This window comes from Hippocampus bargibanti, linkage group LG14 (genome assembly GCF_051943395.1).
Source record: "Hippocampus bargibanti isolate YZ-2025 linkage group LG14, ASM5194339v1, whole genome shotgun sequence".
Lineage (NCBI taxonomy): Eukaryota > Metazoa > Chordata > Actinopteri > Syngnathiformes > Syngnathidae > Hippocampus > Hippocampus bargibanti.
In genome coordinates this window covers 2,958,935-2,978,356 of record NC_142747.1, presented here as the reverse complement: position 1 = coordinate 2,978,356, position 19,422 = coordinate 2,958,935, and the positions used below count along the sequence as shown (strand labels likewise).

Below are 19,422 nucleotides of genomic sequence, written 5' to 3'. Positions count from 1 at the left end.
AATACTTTTGTGTGTGTTTATCGGTTTGAAATAAGTAGGAATTTTGTGTTGCCAAAGGACTCTGTAGTTTTTCAGAAACTCGTGCAATGTAAGGTAGTGTTACTCCTCTCCTTTTTGTATCTACAGAATCTTTGGTGTTATTCCCTATTCCTTCTTTCTGACACCTGTTAAATGACCACTGAGGGTACCCACAGTTTGTGAGTGCTCTCCTGATATGTTTTGACTCCTTTTCTCTACCTTCAACGCTTGTTGGTAATAGTTTAGCCCTATGCTGCAGGGGCCTGATAACTCCTAGTTTGTGTTGTAAAGGTGTGGTTAGAATCGAAAAGTAAGTATTGGTCAGTGTGCATAGCCTTCCTAAAGACTTCTGTTTTTAGCGATCTGTCCTCTTTTATAATTACTTTACAATCCAAAAAGGCTAGTTTGTTCTCTTTAATGTCCTCACGAGTAAATTTAATGTTCATGTCTACCGAGTTGAGGTGATCTGTGAAGGATTGCATTTCTTGTTTTTTAATTATGACAAAAGTATCGTGCACATATCTCAACCAGTGTGTAGGTTTTGTCCCCGGGAATGATGTGAGGGCCTGTTTCTCCCTCTCTTCCATGTACATTGTACATGTACAAAGAGGAGCCTGGTGCATTTGGAGGGAGTGTTTGGCCCGGATATACTAAAGCGTTAAATGTAGTGTATGAAAACCTCATAGCACAGTAAGAACGCTACAACCCAATTTATTAACTGAAAAATAGCCCTTATCAGTTAATACATTTGTCTCAAGCATACCTGTCAACCTGTACGTTTTTGCCGTACAAAGTACGTTTATTATGCATTTTAAGACATGTATGACGTACAAGAAAATTCTTGCACTACATTCTCTCAGTTCTTGCACTACAAACGCCTTACTATACGTGGTAGTTTTTTTCGGGTCAAAAACACTTTACTATATATATGGTCATTTTCCAAAACATTAAGAATGACTTTTATAGTCACACAGTGGAGAAATTTGCAAAAGTCACCTTACTATTCATGGTCGTTTTTTTCATCTAAAAATGCCTTACTATACCTTGCGTTTTTTTTGGGCTAAAAACGCCTTACTATCCGTGGTCATTTTTGTCTGTTCAAAAACGCCCTACTACATGTGGTCGTTTTTTTTTTTTTCGGTCAAAAACGCCTTATATACATGGTTGTTTTTTTCTGGGTCAAAAACGCCCATGGTCGTTTTTCAATAACATTACGAAGGCCTTTTATAGTCACACAATGGAGAAATTTGCAAAATACCAGGAAATACCAGGATTTGAACCAGAGACCTCATATATGCAAAGTATGCAAACAACAAGTGAGCTACAAGGCCACCACTTGCACTACAAACGCCTTACTACACTGGTCGTTTTTTTCCGCTAAAAATGCCTTCCTATACGTGGTCGGGTTTTTTTTTCTCGCTAAAAACGGCTTCCAATACATGGTCGTTTTTTTAAGCAAAAAAATGCCTTTATACATGGTGATTTTTTTTGGCCTAAAAACGCCTTACTATATATGGTCGGTTTTTTTTCGGGGGGTTTTCGGGTAAAACACAACCAACTATACGTGGTTGTTTTTTAGGCTAAAAACGCCTCACAGTCGTTTTTTTCAAACGCCTGAAACAGAGTTCACAAGTGGAAATGCCTGGGATTGTCCCAGAGACCTCATACATGCAAAGCAAGCGCACCCCCACTGAGCTACATCCCCAGTACTTCCATTGCAAACACCTTACTATACGAGGTTGTTTTTTTTTTTTGGATCAAAAACGCCTTACGTTTCTGCCCACTAGTATTATCCCTTCGAAGTTTGAGTCTTTTTTTTGAGAATTTGTTTAGTCTCACCAATGTACTGATCTTTACATTTTTCATTCTTACAATGTACTGAATAAACTACATTATTTTTTTTTCATTTGGCAGCCTATCTTTTGGATGCACTAATTTCTGCCTTAAAGTGTTTATCGGTTTGAAATAAGTAGGAATTTTGTGTTGCCAAAGGACTCTGTAGTTTTTCAGAAACTCCTGCAATGTAAGGTACTGCTACTCCTCTCCTTTTTGTGTCTTCAGAATAGACACAAAAATAATAGAATAGAATAGACCGATACATGGTCGTTTTTTTCGGGTCAAAAACACCTTACTACACTTGGTCGTTTTTTTGGGCTAAAAACGCCTTATTCTACATGGTAATTGAAACACAATTATTACAAATGAACCGATCACACACCAGTTTTTTTTTTATTCAACTTTTCTTTTTTTGCATTACAAAACAAATGTTTGCAGATGTCTTCTGAATAAACAGCATCCTTTTGCTCCCTTGAAGAAAAAAAAACAGGGCCTTCATCGTTTAGTCTGGCCCAAAAAAAGTCTTTGTCCTCTCCAGATCACAGCTCTAACTTCCTTTCATTTGACATTCCTGTAAGTGCATTTAGCCGACAAATTGAAGCCGTTTTTGTTGTTGTTGTCGTTGGTGTTTCATGTGCAATTGTTGATTTTCCGGTCAAACAAATATTTACATTGCAGCTGTGACTCCTCCTCCCTCCGTTGTCACTTGACAACCAGATAAAGAGACACACCTTCGTAAAACGGCTAACCTTAGGAACCAAATCATCATCATCATCATCAGGTTTAATTCAAGTCTTTTGTCTTTTCCACCTTCAGTTTTCTGCCGGTAAGACAAAAGGATTAATAGACACAATGGTTTAAAATAAAGTTTAGTGATTGTGCTTTTAAAACCAATAACAAACAAACAAAAAAAGCAAATAACATTCCCCAAAAACATAGTGCATTACAAAAAAACTTGCTGAATAATATTGCAATTTACTAAACATGGATGGAAATGATGAAATATTTCGATTTAATGGCATAATAAAATTAGGATTCCCATTTTTTTAAAATAAGGGAGGGAGGGGGACAAATTGCAGTATCACAATTGGATGACAAGGATGATATTTACACAGTCAAAGTCCAGCCCTCTCTGTTTGCATGTGTGCCGACTTAACAAAAAGAAACTCTCGGGCCCCCCACACCCCTCCCACTCCATATTGTATTGGAATTCAACATAAATATTCCTAGCGGCCCACTTGAACGCAACATTTGTTTCATTTCTGCTGTGATAAATTAGAAGATTAAAATAAAAGGAGACCTCGGCACCTTTTTCTGAAGGTCGAAATGTGGTACGATCGAGATGACATGGCGGCAAAATACTGTTTTTTTTTCAAGGCAGAAGAAAACGGGGTGCTTGGCAAAAAAAATAATAATAAAATAAAAAAATAGTATCCTAGTTGTCTTCTTCAGCTTTCCACCATCTGCACAAAAAGTGTCAAAACAATGATTGTTTGCATCACGCTAATGCTAATGCTACAAAATGTGTTACCTCAAGCTCTTCATTTCCCACGTGGAAAGGGGCCGCGGCGCCTCGCCGCCGGCCTCCCGATCCCCTGGAGGACACGGAGCTGGATGAACTAGGCTCCCGCGGGCTGTTGACGCCGGGAAACTGCGGTCGGCTGTACGGCGGGATGTCCTCCGTACCTGATGGCCAAACCCGGACAAAATCGGTTTGGTTAGGTTGAAGGAACACCGCAAGTGGCACTACAAAATAGCAGCTTGAAATCTAGCTAGTTAGCTATCTAGCTGGCTAGGAGCTATCTATAATAACAATACATTTCATTTATAAGTGCCTTTCAAAACTCTCAAGATCACTTTGCAAACACAGGATAGGTTTTTCTCTGGGTGAGCAGCGGCAGCCACACGCGCCAGCATTTACTCAACCCGGAATAACTCAAATAGGTAGAAAGCTATCTAGCTAATAGATAGCTAATAACTAGCCAGCGAGATAGCCAGTCAGTCAGCTAGATAGCTAATAGATATCAAATAGCAAGCTAGCTAGATAGCCCTAACATGTACAAAAGGTATATTCTGCCCCCTCGTGGAGGGAAAACATTTCTATCTCTGTGCTATCTCGCTAGCTTTCCATCTAGAGTGAGGCCTCAACTTACGAACGCCTTATAATACGAACTTTTCATCATACGAACGTCAAATTTATGAAAATTAAGCCTCATAATAAGCACTATTTTCATAATACACACCCACCACGGCCGGTCCATCAAGAACACGACCTTCGGATCTGGCGAAAGTGATCTTCGGCGGTAGCACACGACCGAACCGCGCTCCAGCCGGCGTTACTTTCCATACCCTTCTCACGTCGATCGCCTACTTGGAGCTTTTTGCTGACAATTTTACTATTATGGGACCGGAAAATAAACACCACAGGCTCGTGTTCAGCCTCAGTTCAAATGTGGTGCGTTACTATGAATAAATTGAAGAAACTACCAGCCGTACACGTCTACTCTGCTCTGTTTGTTTGTCATCCAAGACTTGGGGTGCGTTCAGGTTCGAGAATAGCGCACAACTTCTTATGACTCTAGGCCAGGGGTCGGGAACCTATGGCTCGCGAGCCATATATGGCTCTTTTGATGATTGCATATGGCTCGCCGATAAATATTATATATTATAATACATATTGTCGTTCATTTCACGTTGGGGCTGCAGTTGGCGGAAAGCGCAATTTTGATTGGATGACACTGACCTAGAATGGCCGAAAGCGCCATGTTGATTGGATGATAGTGGCCGTCATGTTGAAACAGGTAAACGCCCCTTTAAATGAGCCCAACTTGTGCACTTCAGCCTGTATGCACCGGAGCATTAGAGGAGAGAAAATATTCTAATTCTAATTTGCAATGAAACAATACCATCGATGAAACAGTCGAATATCAGTGACATTTTAACAAGCCCCATGTTAACGTTAGCATCGACATACTTCTGCGAGAAGTAGATTGCAGATAGCAAGTGTGGAAGCTTATGAGCCGTGTGCAGGCTAGCTGGCAGTAACTTCGCCTCTGGACCGGCAAATTGAATTTCATTCCGATCGTTTTCCTGGATTTTTACCAAACACGAGGAACGGAAAACCATCCATGTTAACGGTGAGTACTATCACAAAGTTATTTTAAATAATACATTCTGATATTTTGTTGAAAAGTGGCCGCGCGTGTGTGTGTGCACGCGCCCACGCGAGTGTTTGTATGTGCGCGCGCGTGCGGTTCTCGCTGAAAAACATTTCTAAATATTTTACTTTTATGGCTCTCTTAGTCAAAAAGGCTCCCGACCCTTGCTCTAGGCTGTTTGGAAAGCATTGTCTAACAGAATGAGTGGTGACAAACACTTGCCAACGTTTTTGTGTTGCTACACTTGAACGCACCCCCCTGTCACGATGCTATAGAAGTGATTGTGATTGGCTAAAAGGTAGAGTCATGTGTCATGGTAAGCCAATCAGAGCTAGTGTTTTCACACACACCGGAACAGCGTGTAAATAGTCACGCTAAATTGTCACGTGAGAGTTGACAGCTCGGGCGTGGCTGCCGCTCGCGACACTTCAATTTCATTTCATTTCAACGAGTCACTGTCACCTCACCAGTGACATGATTACGACGGAAGTGCATCGCTATGTCTTGTGCTCCAAAAGTTTGCTTTGCACGAGGTGATTGTTAGACGCGAGTGTGCCGTTTTATTCGCCCCGCCCGTCTTCTTTTGTCATGTTTTATTTCGTGGAATCATCGGACTCGCGCCTTTTGTTGTCATAAAATCTCTGCCAGCACCTCCGGGACTCAAAGTGAATGCAGATGACATCGAGGAGCTTGTTGCTGACCATAATGAGGTCATCAACACAGAGAATTTGATTTGCCTTCAAGAGGGCAAGCAGAAGCAGGCCATTCAACAGTTGATGTGCAGACTTTTAAGGCTATAAGGCTATAAGAATCATCAACATGATGACCTTACAAGTCAGAAAGCAACAGGTGTCAATTAAGAGCCATCAATGACCATCACAAATGTAAATAAAGTGACTTTATTATATAGTGCAGTGTATTTCTTTCATTACAATACAATATCACATTTATTATACATAGGATAAGGTAGGTTGTGTGTAGTTTTAAGGCTTATTTAGTTGAAAAGTATATTTTATGGAAACCCGGGAACAGATTATTCCCATTTTAATGGTTTCCTATGGGATTTTTTAGATACACACTTTTCGCCTTACACACTCTGTCTGGGAACCAATTAAGTTCGTAAGTTGAGGTCTCACTGTATTTGACTAACTTCCGGGTTGAGTGAACGCTGGCGTGGGGCTCCCGCTATTCACCCACACAAAAACTTATGCTGTGACTGGGAAGTGACCTTGAGAGTTTTGACTGACTTTTATTTTGTATTTTTTTGTGTGTATATATGTATTTTTTTTTTGGGGGGGGGGGGCTCTGATAATCAAATTTCATGCAACATTAACAAAATTAAACTTTCAAAAAGTTCTTCCAAGTCAACCAAAAGCCCCCCCTTGCCCCCGCGTATGATTTTGGTGGCGTACCTTGATGTTGGCGCCCCCTGTGGCCACCTTTGCACCCCTGCGCGTTTTGCCTCTCTTGGCGCTCCGCCGAGGTGGTTCTGGCGTCCGATCCTTCTTTGGGTCGGAATGCCGCCGGGCCCCGCTTGTCTGCGGATTTGGGCGAGACCACCCCTCGGCCCTCCAGGCCGACCTTGGATGGGTGCGTTGGGGACTTGAGCACCGCCGGCGGAGGGATGGGTGGCGGCGGAAGATCTGAGGGGGAAACAAAGAAAGTCGTACTTGACACCGGACCAAAGCATGGACGTCGTTTTCTTCCATATGGACCGTTCAAACAAAAGAAAATGCAGGAAGGTCAAAGGGAGAGTGATTTTTTTAATCAATACAGTGATACCTCAGGTTACAAACTTAATTGGTTCTCAGAAAGTGTGTGTAAGGCAAAAAGTTCATCTTCCAAACATTTATTTCACAAACGAAACCATTAAAATGAGAATAATTTGTTCCCAGGTCCCCATAAAACCTAATTTTCTACTAAATAAGCCTTAAAACTACACAAAATAGACCTTATTTTATGTATAATAAATGTGCTATATAATTAAAGAAATAAACTGTACTGTATCATAAAGTGGATTTATTGACCTTTGTGATGGCCGTTGATGTAGTTGCCTCTTGATGATATCCGAGTGAAGTTGCCATGCTTTCTTGGTGATAATACCCTCACTCACATGGTCCCCTGCAAGCTGCTTTTCGTTAATCCAAATCAACAGAGGTTTTTCAGCCTCTTATATTGCCTGAGACCGTTGGTTAGACAACACAGAAACACCCTTAGCCACACGTAGCAATGGTCGACTTAGTACTGGGACGCTAAGTCACACAAACGCACACCTCATTGGTGTTTTTCGATGATCTCCTTCTGCTCGACCGTCATTTTCTTTTAATAATAATAATAATAACTTTCATTTCTAACTGCCTTTCAAAACTCTCAAGGTCACTTAACAGGCACATGATCATTTTTTTTTCCTGAGGGTGGCCTTCACTCAACCCGGACTCCTCAAATAGATCGAAAGCTAGCTAGATAGCTAATAGATAGCTAGCGAGTTATTTAATAGCTAGCTAGCTAGATAGCTAATAGATTGTGTCCTCTTCGGCTTAACACTCGCCTGTGGTGAGGTCTTTTTTGCTCCCATAATAGCAAATGTACTCCACTCGATAACAAACCAAATCTGCACTCAAAGGGGGAGGGTGATGAAAACTTAGTCCGCCAGCCGTGGCGCCGTGTGGTTTGGTTCGTCTGCAGAAAACTAGTTTGTCAGCCAAGATGATATTCTCGCGAATGTAATGTTCGTCAGGTGAAAAATATGTGAGCTAAAGCGTTCGTAAGCCGAGGTATCACTGTATAACACATCTTCATAGCGGATGATTGTCAGTCTGGAGCAAATAAAATGAATGACAGCTTTGAAGAATCGACAAAAATCCAGATTGGATCTTGTCCCAACAATTCTGGGCATTTTTGTCATCAATATAGTGCGTCTGCATGGTCAAATGAAATACAGGAATTCATAATAATAATAATAATAATAATAATAATAATAATAATAATAATAATAATAATAATAATAATAATAATACATTTCATTTCTAAGCGCCTTTCAAAACTCTCAAGGTCACTTTAGTCACAGGATCGTTTTTTTTCTGTGGGTGAGAAGCGGCAGCCACATGCGCCAGCGATCACTCAACCCAGAAGTAACTCAAATAGATAGAAAGCTAGCCAGCTAGCTAACAGATAGCTAATAGATAGCCAACTAAACAGTTAGCTAACTAGCTAAACAGCCGTATAGCCAATAAATAGCCAGCTACACAGGTAGCCAATATATCGCAAATAGATAGCCAGCGAGACAGCTAGCCAACCAATTGTTTTAGTTGATGCGTCTTTACGTCTGTGTAAGCTCTCAGTCGTACAGGAGTGGTCCATCGATGAGAAGGTTTCTTCAGCCGTCATCTGTACAAAAGTGAAGGTTTCGGACGTTTCGCCTCCTATCCAAGAGGCTTCGTCGCTGACGCCAGGAGGAGGAGGAGGAGGAAGAAGAGGGAGAAAGGACAGCCTGGAGACCAGTGTTACCTGTGGTCTGCCGAAAACTGATATCAACTTCAAATAAAGAAAACTCACAATACCCTGCCTGCATCTGGCTGAGTGAACTTTTATCCTCTTTCCACCTGCTTGCGGTCTCGCCGCACGACAATTGGTGGCAGTGGTGGGATCGTTTCACCCTGCATGAAGAAGGTGGGATCGTTACGCCTTGCTGAAGTGGAAAAGATAAGAGGAATCCGAGAGGAAGAAGGTGGGACGAGTAAGAAGTTGTGTAGCACGGGCCAACCAAACTGGACTGAAGAGTTCTGAAGGGGATCAAGGAAACCAGAAGCTTGAGTTGCCCCAAGAAGATGCCGTTCTTCTTTTCCATGAGGCGTCTGACAGTTGCCAAGCCAAGGATGGAACTGAGCAGAGTGAGATGGAACCAGTGGTGAAGCCTAAGACTCAGACAAGAGGTGATGTTGATTGAACAGATCTAGAGATCAGATGCACCCAACAAGTAAGAATGGACATTTGACAGGCGATCTAGTCAACATTATCCTCCTCTGGGACCGCAGCCCCAGGGTGCTAACTCTCGAACATCCAGGCCAACGAACCTTCCTCCCGCACAAGAAACTCCCAAGTTGGGTTACCTAACATGCCCAACCTCCACAGTTTCATCATCTAAGACAAGCTGCAATTCCCATGGTTTCTGAACCCAGAATTCCAGAAAGAAACAGAAGATGCAGAACGTCAGGAGCTGGAAGAGGATCTCCAGCGACAATAACGGCAAGAATTTATCAGGGAGAGATTGGCACCCTGGACAAAAGGTGTTAATATTGTTGCATATGGGATCAAGTAAGCTACTGGCAAAGTGGCAGGGCCCATACGCTGTGACTAGGAGAATAGGACCTGTCACATATGACCACTCTGCCCTGACAACAAATGTTATTGCTGATTATTTGACAAGAATGTCTGAACTCTGAGGAGAAGGGGTGAATGATGTCATGAAGCTAAAAGAAATGTTAAATAATTTTGTTTTTCATGGATTTTGGATGGGAGAAAGGTCCGCATTTCTCCCCACCCAAAACAGCGACCACTAATTGACTCTGAGAAGGTGATTGCAACCACCTGGGAATGGCCATTTGCCGCTGGGACCTGATTGGCCAGAAGCTCAGGTGAAGCACCTTTAAAGCCAGCCTGAGCCAGTCACTTCGAGGAGGAAGAAGAGGGACAAAGGACAACCTGGAGAGCAGTGTTACCTGTGGTCTGTTGAAAGCTGATATCAACTTCAAATAAAGAAAACTCACAATACCCTTCCTGCATCTAGCTGAGTGAACTTTTATCCTCTTTCCACCTGCTTGCTGTCTCGCCGCACGACAATTGGTCGCTGACGAAGCCTCTTGGATAGGAGGCGAAACGTCCGAAACCTTCACTTTTGTACAGATGACGGCTGAAGAAACCTTCTCATCGGTTGATGCGTCTTTATGATCAATTTTAGCTCATACAGACCGTGGGGGCTTTGGGGAGATGGGGCTGGGGGGGCGCAATAACTTCCAAATGAAAAACGATCCATTTAGATCAAATGCAATCGCTTCTCAAACAAAGACGGAGACAAGAGGAGGATGGGAAAGGAATCGGGAGGAGCGCGGCAGAGGCGGAAGCCGGCGGTGGAGGGGCTTGAATACGCTCGACTAGCCCCCGCTGAGCTTGATACAAAATGGCGCCGTTAGACCGTTTCCAACGCTCAAGGACAGCCGACACCAACGATGACGGCCAGAGGCACACACCCGCCAGCCTGCTGCCCGCACCGCTTCGAACAGCTGGGCGGGGGGGCGCTAATAATGCCAAGCGGACACTTGGCTCGTATGTCGATCCAGACGCGGAGCGATCGGTTCACTACCTTCGCTGTAGGCTTCCCGTCGCTGGTTGCCCACGGCGGGATGCTGCTTGTGTTTCTTCGGGGGCCTCCTGTGCACCACCGCCATACTCATGCTGCCGTCCGTGGACACCGGACTGCCGGGACGGTGGCCCGCCGGGTTGATTTGGTATTTCCGCGCTAAGAAAACAAACACAAATCCAAGATGGCGCCTGATTAAACATAGTCAGCAAGTGATGTCACACCAGCTTCGCTTTTTTTGTGTTGTCTTTTGTGTTGTTTTCTTTTTTCAATTTGTGTTGTTGTGCATCATGTGGAACAGATATGAATCCACATTTTTTAGCGTTTTCGGCCACAACATTCATCAAGGAGGAGCCTGTGCTGAGCGGTTGCGCCTTTTCGGCCACCACTGTTTTTGATTGGGAAGAATGTCGGTGCCATTTGATCGTCATGGCTGGACAGCTCGGGAGCCATTGTGCTTTTTGGCGCCTGTCATGGGCAGCATTTTCAAAGCCCCACTTCGTGCAGCTTTCATTTCTTTCATAACTTTGCTGCTGTGAAATGTAAATTTCTCCACTGCGAGACTAATAAAGGCAAATCCAATCCAATCCAATCCAAAAGGTGTATATGGAACTGAAGCTTGGAATTGAAGAAGATTGACGTGCGGCGGGAGAAGTGAGACAATTTCTTTTGGTCAATGGACGCTGCAGCTTCATGTTTGTTTTTAACATTTATAATGATAATAATAATAATACATTTCATTTATAAGCGCCTTTCAAAACTCACAAGGTCACTGTACAGTCACATGATACGTTTTTCTGTGGGTGAGCAGCGACAGCCACATGCACCAGCGTTCACTCAACCGCGAGGGTGGCTGCCTTTTCAGCAGCTCCTGTATTTTGTTTTTCTACTTCTTCCTTTCCTTTCCTCTTTCTTTGATCACTTTGCTGCTGTGAAATGTAAATTTATCCACTGAGAAACTAATTAAAGGTAAATCAAATCCAAAACAAAAATAAAATGGGGTTTGTGCTGCCATTTTTTTGTTTGTGTAGGCATTTTGTTTGTTTGTTTGTTGAAGGGGTTGCAAACTGACCTTCGTGGCTTTGCATTGCAGGATGTTTGGCCACCCGGAGGCCCGAGTACTCGGCGGCGGCGGCGACGGTGTGCGCAAAGTCGCCGTCGGTGAAGAAGGAGCCGTCGGAGGAGCTGACGGCGCTGGACCTCCCCGAAGAGACGTTGTCTTCCTCGGAAGCCGAGCCCCACCCGTTGATCATGGAGCCTGTCGCCGAGCTCTCCAGGTCGCCCACGCTGGACGCCGGCGTCCGCTCCACCCCCCGCGGCGGCGGCCGGTGCCGCTGCGCCTGCGTGTGGCGGGGGTGCGCGTGCGGGTGGGTGTGGTGGTAGTTCATCTTGGAGACCTCGGCGTCCGTGTCCTCGTCAGGGATTCGTCCTTCGTCCTCGTCCTCCAGGCCGTCGGTGTCCGCGGGGGTGCCGATGTAGCCGTACGTGTATGAGGGCGAGAGGGGAGGGGGGCTCACGCCATGCCGCCTGCCAAGATGACGGGAAATCATTAATGAGTTAGGGCGTGTCGAAATAATTTATTTGTAATTACCCCCCACCCCCTCATTTCTTCAGATGAATATTTTAAATGGTTTTATGGCACACAAAGAAAACTATATGGAGAAATCATCTATGTAAGGACAGTCATGTATTGTTTTGAGGCTTTTAATGGAGTCTTGATATGTTTTATACATTGCTGCTAGTTGATGTATGTTCTGTTAGTGCTTCTCTTGGTGTTCTTGTGGGTTGAATGCAAACTTGTGTAAAGAATCATTGAGACTTGAACCATCCCATGTTTTACTTACATTTTTATTTAAATATTTTTTTTTTTAGGTTGAATGGCGCATTCCCTCCCCCCATGCCCTGAACTTCACATCTTTATGGACTAGCTAGCTAGCTATTAGTTATCTATTAGCTAGCTAGCCAACTTTCTATCTATTTGAGTTATTCCGGGTTAAGTGAATGCGGGTGCATGTGGCTGCCGCTGCTCACCCACGGACAAATTGATCCTGTGATTGTAAAGTGATCTTGAGAGTTTTGAAAGGCGCTTAGAAGTGAAATGGATTATCTCATCTCATTTCATTTTCCGTACCGCTTATTCCTCATTAGGGTCGCAAGGGTTGCTGGAGCCTATCTCAGCTGTCTTCGGGTACGAGGCGGGGGACACCCTGAATTGGTTGCCAGCCAATCGCAGGGCACACAAAGACGTACAACAGTCACTGTCACACTCACACCTAGGGACAATTTGGAGTGGTCAATCTGCCTGCCATGCATGTTTTTGGAGTGTGGGAGGAAACCGGAGGACCCGGAGAAAACCCACGCGGGTCCGGGGAGAACATGTAAACTCCACACAGGGACGCGAACCGGCGACTTCTGCACTGTGAAGCCGGTGTGCTAACCACTCGACTACCGGGCTGCCCGAAATGGATTATTATTATTATTAAGAAGGGATCCGGTTCAGAAACAGGCGAGGGAGAAATGCGACAAAAGACACTTCAATGCATTTAGTTCCGAAATGTGGCAACAACTGTGGATATTTGGGGTAAATTTTGACTGTGACACAGCGTGCTACCGGGTGTCAAAGTCATTTTTTGCCACAGGCGGGCCACGTTGGAGTTACGGTTTCCTCTCGGGGGCCAGTATGACTGTGGGGAATTTGTTCGGGATTTGGTTTTTCTTGCGGGGGGTGCCGATAAAGCACTGGTCAGACCTGTTGCAATGTTTTTCCCTCCCGCGAGGGGACATCATTTGCCTTTTGTCCATGTTAGCGCTTACCGTCAGCTGTTGTTAAAGCACTTTATAAATCAATAAATGTATTGCATTTTATTGAGCCACCCCCATTTTAAGCTCAGATAACTGCAGACTCATATCAGTAATTAACTCTTTTTTTTTAACTGATGAAAGAAGAGAGTCTAAGGTTTTTTACGCTGCATTGAATGTTGATGTTGTCCTAAAACTCTGTGGGTCCTAGAATTTGAGCGAAAATGACAAAAACTCTGGCACTGGAGTGGACACATTTTTGCACATCGTTTGGCAGTGAATGAGTTCATTTTTTGTGTGTAGGAAAGCTAATACAGAAAGGATGACCCACGCCCCCCCACACCACCCCCCTTTCAAATTGCTGCCATGGACTGCAAATTTCCCCATTGTGGGACGAAGGTTTTCTGATTCTGATGAAGAAATTCAACATACAGTAAAGTCTCGTTATATCGATATCGATATTGATAATACTGCTTATTACGATACTATTTTCATTTCCCGGCCAAATTTCTAGTCTTTTTATGTATAATTAGTTCCGTTCAGTACGATTCATGGTTGTTACGATAATCCGGTTGCTATGGTACTCTTTTTCATCTCCCGCCGGGCATTTTTCTATGTTTATATCGATACAAAAGCAGTTTAAGGTGAATCGATATTTGCTTAGGGGGTTCTATACAGTACCACCATTATCGAAATCTGTATCAGTCGTTGGTCACATGACCAGATCCCGTGTCTTGCGTAGTGTAGCAGACGCCATTTTCTACCAGCTTCCGTGTTTTGAACGGTCATACGCGAGCAAAATAAAAAAGGCGTAGCAACACCAATTTAAAGGACAACCGACGTCTCCGGACAAGTTGTGTCCATAATTTGTAAAATCGCTTTAAATGACTTCTACTGAGTGTATTTTACAAAGATTCCACCGCATATAGATAGCTATATTTTACGTTTTAAGACTTGTGCTGAATATTCCGGAAGTCTTGTTTTTGAGTTGAGTCCTCACCCTACGTCACTGAAGGAACGCTGAACCCTGACTAAGAAAGGACATACCTTGCACCGCCTCAATGCATTTTGCGGTACTTTGTTTGGTCTGAAAACTTTGTGTTGATCCGTGTTGATGGCGAAATTAGAAGGTAAACATAAATAACGCAATGGTGAATCGTTGTATGTTACACCGAGACAACTCTTTGACATTTGTTGAAAAAACTTCCAAACTGCAAAACAAAACTATTTCCAACGGAGCTCTGCCGCCATCTTCTGCATTTTCTGTGACACTACACGTCAGTCTTGAGCAATCAAAACGACCCAGAAAACCTTCTTTAATCAATTGCAAACATTGATACTTTCCTCTTCAGAACTATTTGAATGATATTCATAACTGGATGCGTAATAAGAAAGCATATTCTCCGAATCTGAAGCCATTGTTTTGAATCTCGAGCAAGGCAAGACTTGTTGCCGTGACTCCACGAACAAGGGGGGGGGGGGGGCTTCGGAAACTGGCCACTTCCGGTTTCAAATTGAAGTACTTTTTAGACACTGTAAGTCATTTTTATTGGTGTTTTGGATTGGATATTGGATTGGATATGCCTTTATTAGTCTCACAGTGGAGAAATTTACATTTCACAGCAGCAAAGTGATGAAAGGAATGAAAGTAGAAGTAGTAGTAGTAGAGTAGTAGTAGTAGTAGTTGCATTTGAATAAAAATATTATACTGCATGTTTTGGGTATTGTTTGGATGTATTTTAGATGCTATAAAACGTTTGTCTGATGTCAGTTAGGGAACAAAAAAAGTGACGTCGGTTGTCCTTTAAACCATGGGGAAACGTAAGAATTGTGACCTCGGAATGAAGTGCACGGCAATAGGGGCAGTCGAGGAGAATCCAACAAGGAGCAAATACTCCATCGTGAGAGAGTTCGACGTGCCGCAGAATACTTTATCAACGTAAGTAATGTAAACGTTGCAGTTTTTGTTTTCCATACATGTATTTAATTGTGTTGTATTCAGATATCTTGTTATCGCTTGCAATAATCACTGTTTTTCATATGTTTGTACATGCTGGAGTTCGTGGTTTCGTGTGTATAGAACAACGTGACGATTTTGCATTGGTTGCATTTTTGAAAGGAAATAGTCATTAAAAAAGTGTGAAGACCTTTTTATTTTATGCATAAGTTTATTTTTCACTACACTACTGTACAAAAAGCATGCTAGATATGCAATCCATGAATTCATTGATAAAATTACATGCCATATCAAAGATCCCCCATTTACGTATTGCCCCCCCTCCCCCCTTTAATGCAGTTTGGCGCAGGACGGATATATCGATAGTACGGTTATATCGACATTTTTTACGACTCCCGAGAATATCGATATAACGAGACATTACTGTACATTCCCCATTACATTTTTTATCTTTTTTTGTACAGCTGCCCCAATTTCAAGCTCAGATAACTGCAGAGCCATATACAGTGAGACCTCAATTTACGAACACCTTATATTACGATCTTTTCATCTTCCGAACGTCAAATTTTTGAAAATTAAAACTTACAATAAGCAATATTTTCATATTACACACCCACCACGGCTGGTCATCAAGCACGCGACCTTCGGATCTGGCAGAGTGATCTTCGGCGGAAGCACATGACTGAACAGCGCTCCAGCCGGCGCTACTTTCAAAACCCCCTCTCATTGAATGCACACGTCGATCGCCTACTTGGAGCTTTTTGCTGATAATTTTACTGTGATGGGACCGAACAAAAACCACCACAAGCTCGTGTTAAGCCCAAGAAGACACAAAATCGCTCAGAAGAAGGAGATAATTGAAAAACACAAACGAGGTGTGCGTTTGTGTTATTTAGTGCCCGAGCACGGCTATGCTAAGTCAACCACCATTCTCTGGAACAGAAAAGCCATCAAAGGTGCGTCTGTTGCAAAAGGTGTTATCGCCGATATCGCCATGCTTGTTGAGGGTTTTAAAGCCAGTCACAGAACATCTGAGGAGGAGATGGCTGCAGCATCAAGTGAGATCATAAAGGCAATGTTGGCAAAGTGGAATGATGTGCAGGCTTTTACCGAAAAGTTCCATTCAGAAAAGACTGTGGCTATGACAATCATCAACATGATGAACAATAATGTGATGCCTCAGCTTCGTAAGACCTTACAAGTCAGAAAGCAACAGGTGTCAATTAAGAGGTTTTTAATCAGCAAAAATGATGAGGAGTCTCCAAAGAAAAAAGAAGAGAAGCCACACCAGAGGTTAAGTTACCAACAGTCCTTACCAACAAGGAAGGTGACTCTCCTTCCATAAGCCATCAACGACCATCAAAAAGGTAAATAAAACAACAGTTTATTTCTTTAATTACAGTCCTTATGTAATGTGCATCTCTTTCCAAACAGCAATTCCCTTTGACCTCCAACACCATTCCATCAAGCCATCAATGACCATCATAAAGGTAAATAAAACAATTTTATTTTATAGCACAGTTTATTTCTTTAATTACAGTCCTTATGGAATGTGACTCTTTCCAAACAGCAATTCCCTTTGACCTCGGACCTCCAACGCCATTCCATCAAGCCATCAATGACCATCACAAATGTAAATAAAGTGACTTTATGATACAATGCAGTGTATTTCTTTCATTACAATACAATAGCACATTTATTATACATAGAATAATGTATGTTGTGTGTAATTTTAAGGCTTATTTAGTTGAAAAGTATATTTTATGGAAACCCGGGGACGGATTATTCCCATTTTAATGGTTTCCTATTGGAACTTGTTTTTGAGATACACACTTTTTGCCTTACACACTCTGTCTGGGAACCAATTAAGTTCGTAAGTTCAGGTCTCACTGTAATTTAGGAAATAACTGATGAAAGAAGAGAGTCTAAGGTTTCTAATGATGCATTGAATGTTGATGTAGTCCAAACTATTCAACAATTTGTGGGTCCTGGAATTCCAGTGAAAATGACAAAAACCCTCGCAATGTAGTGGACACATTTGTGCACATCATCTGGCAGTAAATTAGTTAATAAAGAACGAGTTTCTGAATTTCAAATAAAAAAAAATTACGGTACATGCAACAATTTGAAATTTTGGTTGGGACTTTAGCAAGCATGATGGAATTTCACAAGTTTGATTTGCTTTTGCGGGCCGAATCAAATGATGTGGCGGGCCAGAATTGGACCCCGGACCTCGACTTTGAGACCGGTGTGCTCACCTGCGCTCGTGGCTGCCCGGCGGCTCCTGCAGCATGGGCGTCATCTCCTCCTGCGGTGAGGGCGTGAGCGTGGCGGTGGACTGGTGGCTGTAGGAGAGGGCGGCGGGCGAGGAGGCCGTGCCGCGGATGGGCGGGGTGGGCCCCCGCTCCATCTCCTCCTCCTCCATCTCCTCCAGCTCGTCGGGCTGCAGGTACATGTGAGAGGGCGGCATGGAGCACTGCATGTCTGCCTCGCAGCTGCCAACAACGGAGAAGGAAGTGAAGGCTCATTATTTCCACATCATTTGCCGGGTTCAGGAAAACATCTGGTAAATATTCATGTCATCCCTCCATCAAGGTTTGACACTGATTAAAGCCCCCTCCGCAACCGACCCCCCCACCATAGCTCAGGCACATCCATACCTTTCTTCCAATGACAGTGAGTAGTCGTCGGCATTGTGCGACGGGGGCGGGTTGGCAGGCGGAGGAGGCAGGAGGTCGGCCCAATTCATTGTGCTCTGTTTGGGCGGCTTGGGGGTGCGCGCCCCCTTCTTGTGACCTTGGCTGCCTGCTCCACAACACAAAAAAAATTTGAATTGAAGATGTGCAACTACTTCAGGGGTCGGTAACCTTTTTGACTAAGAGAACTGTAAAAGTCAATACAGTGATACCTCAGTTTATGAACTTAATTGGTTCCCAGAAAGTGTGTGAAAGGCGATAAGTGTGTCTTCCAAACATTAATTTTCCATAGGAAACCATTAAAAATTTGAATAATCCGTTCCCAGAACCCCATATACAGTAAAGTCTCGTTATATCGATATTCAAGGGAGTCCGAAAAAATATCGATATAACCAGGACTATCGATATATCCGACCCTGTTTGCATGTAATTTTCTCTGTGCGTGCATAGAAATAGTATCGATATAACCGGGACTATCGATATATCCGATATCGATATAACGAGACTTTACTGTAACTACAAATAAAGGTAAATCCAATCCAATCTCAAAGGTAAATAAAATGACTATTATGCAGTACATTTTATTTCTTTCATTACTATAAAATAGCACATTTATTATACATAAAATAAGGTATATGTTATTTAGTTTTAAGGCTTATTTAGTAGAAAATTATGTTTTATAAGGACCTGGGAACGGATTATTCTCATTTTAATGGTTTCTTATGGGAAATAAAAACTTTTTGCCTTACACCCACTTTCTGGGAACCAATTAAGTTCAAAAGCTGAGGTATTACTGTATAATGTTGATAAAAAATATGAATGATGTCACGGTGAAAATAGAAACATGGTTAAATATTTTATTTAACTGATTTCAAAATAAAAGTCCACTTGAGCGGAACTTGTCTTCTCTGAACTTTTTTTTCTGGAGACTTTTTGCACTGAATTTTCTCGGTGTTAGACTGTGCTTTTTACAAGTAGCTATATTTGTTAGCGTTAACATGACTGCTAATATTCTAATGATGAAAATCCAAAATATCTCCAAATTATATTGAACAATTTCGCCGTTTCCCGTACAAACTTTCTTGTATGCCGTACGCATCTAAAAAGGTATAGAAAGTATGGCATAATACGGCCGTTGACAGGTATGCGTTTTTGAAATGGCGCCCAATGTCTCTCTGTGTCTTTGTTTTGTCATATTGTCTCTATGCTGTCATATTATTTGTTATTTAGTTTTTTTTTGTTCTTTTGACTTCAAGACGGCGCCGCGAGAGTGGCTGCCTTTCCAGCAGCTCATGTACTTCGTTTTTCTACTTTCATTCCTTTCATCACTTTGCTGCTGTGAAATGTAAATTTCTCCACTGTGAGACTAATAAAGGCATATCCAATCCAATCCAATCCAATCAGGCTGATTTCTAAACTGCACCCTCCAGCCCACCAGATTGAAATTGCAAGCATTGCGCAGCCCTGGGCGACTTCTTACCCGAGGTGCTGCTACTGCTGCCTCGATCCGAGCTGTTGTAGGAGCCTCCGGCGTGGCTGTGGTTGTACGGGATGGTGGCTGGCATCATGGCGGAGTCGGTGCCTCTGTAGCGATCTGATTGG

General features: G+C 43.0%; 1 protein-coding gene across 5 annotated transcripts in view; it reads right to left on the bottom strand.

The window, feature by feature from the left end:
• Positions 1–2,228: 2,228 nt before the first annotated feature.
• robo1 (roundabout, axon guidance receptor, homolog 1 (Drosophila)) overlaps positions 2,229–19,422 on the bottom strand; it is a 264,298-nt gene continuing 247,104 nt past the window's right edge. For all 5 annotated transcript variants that reach the window (XM_089013137.1, XM_089013136.1, XM_089013139.1 and 2 more), the window contains 8 exons: positions 19,301–19,414; positions 17,785–17,929; positions 17,383–17,619; positions 11,441–11,895; positions 10,372–10,527; positions 6,425–6,655; positions 3,386–3,540; positions 2,229–3,317 (listed from right to left, as the gene is read on the bottom strand). In XM_089013137.1, coding sequence (XP_088869263.1) covers positions 3,303–3,317; positions 3,386–3,540; positions 6,425–6,655; positions 10,372–10,527; positions 11,441–11,895; positions 17,383–17,619; positions 17,785–17,929; positions 19,301–19,414 — 1,508 coding nt within the window. In that variant the 3' untranslated portion in view covers positions 2,229–3,302. The remainder of the gene's footprint in view (positions 3,318–3,385; positions 3,541–6,424; positions 6,656–10,371; positions 10,528–11,440; positions 11,896–17,382; positions 17,620–17,784; positions 17,930–19,300; positions 19,415–19,422) is intronic.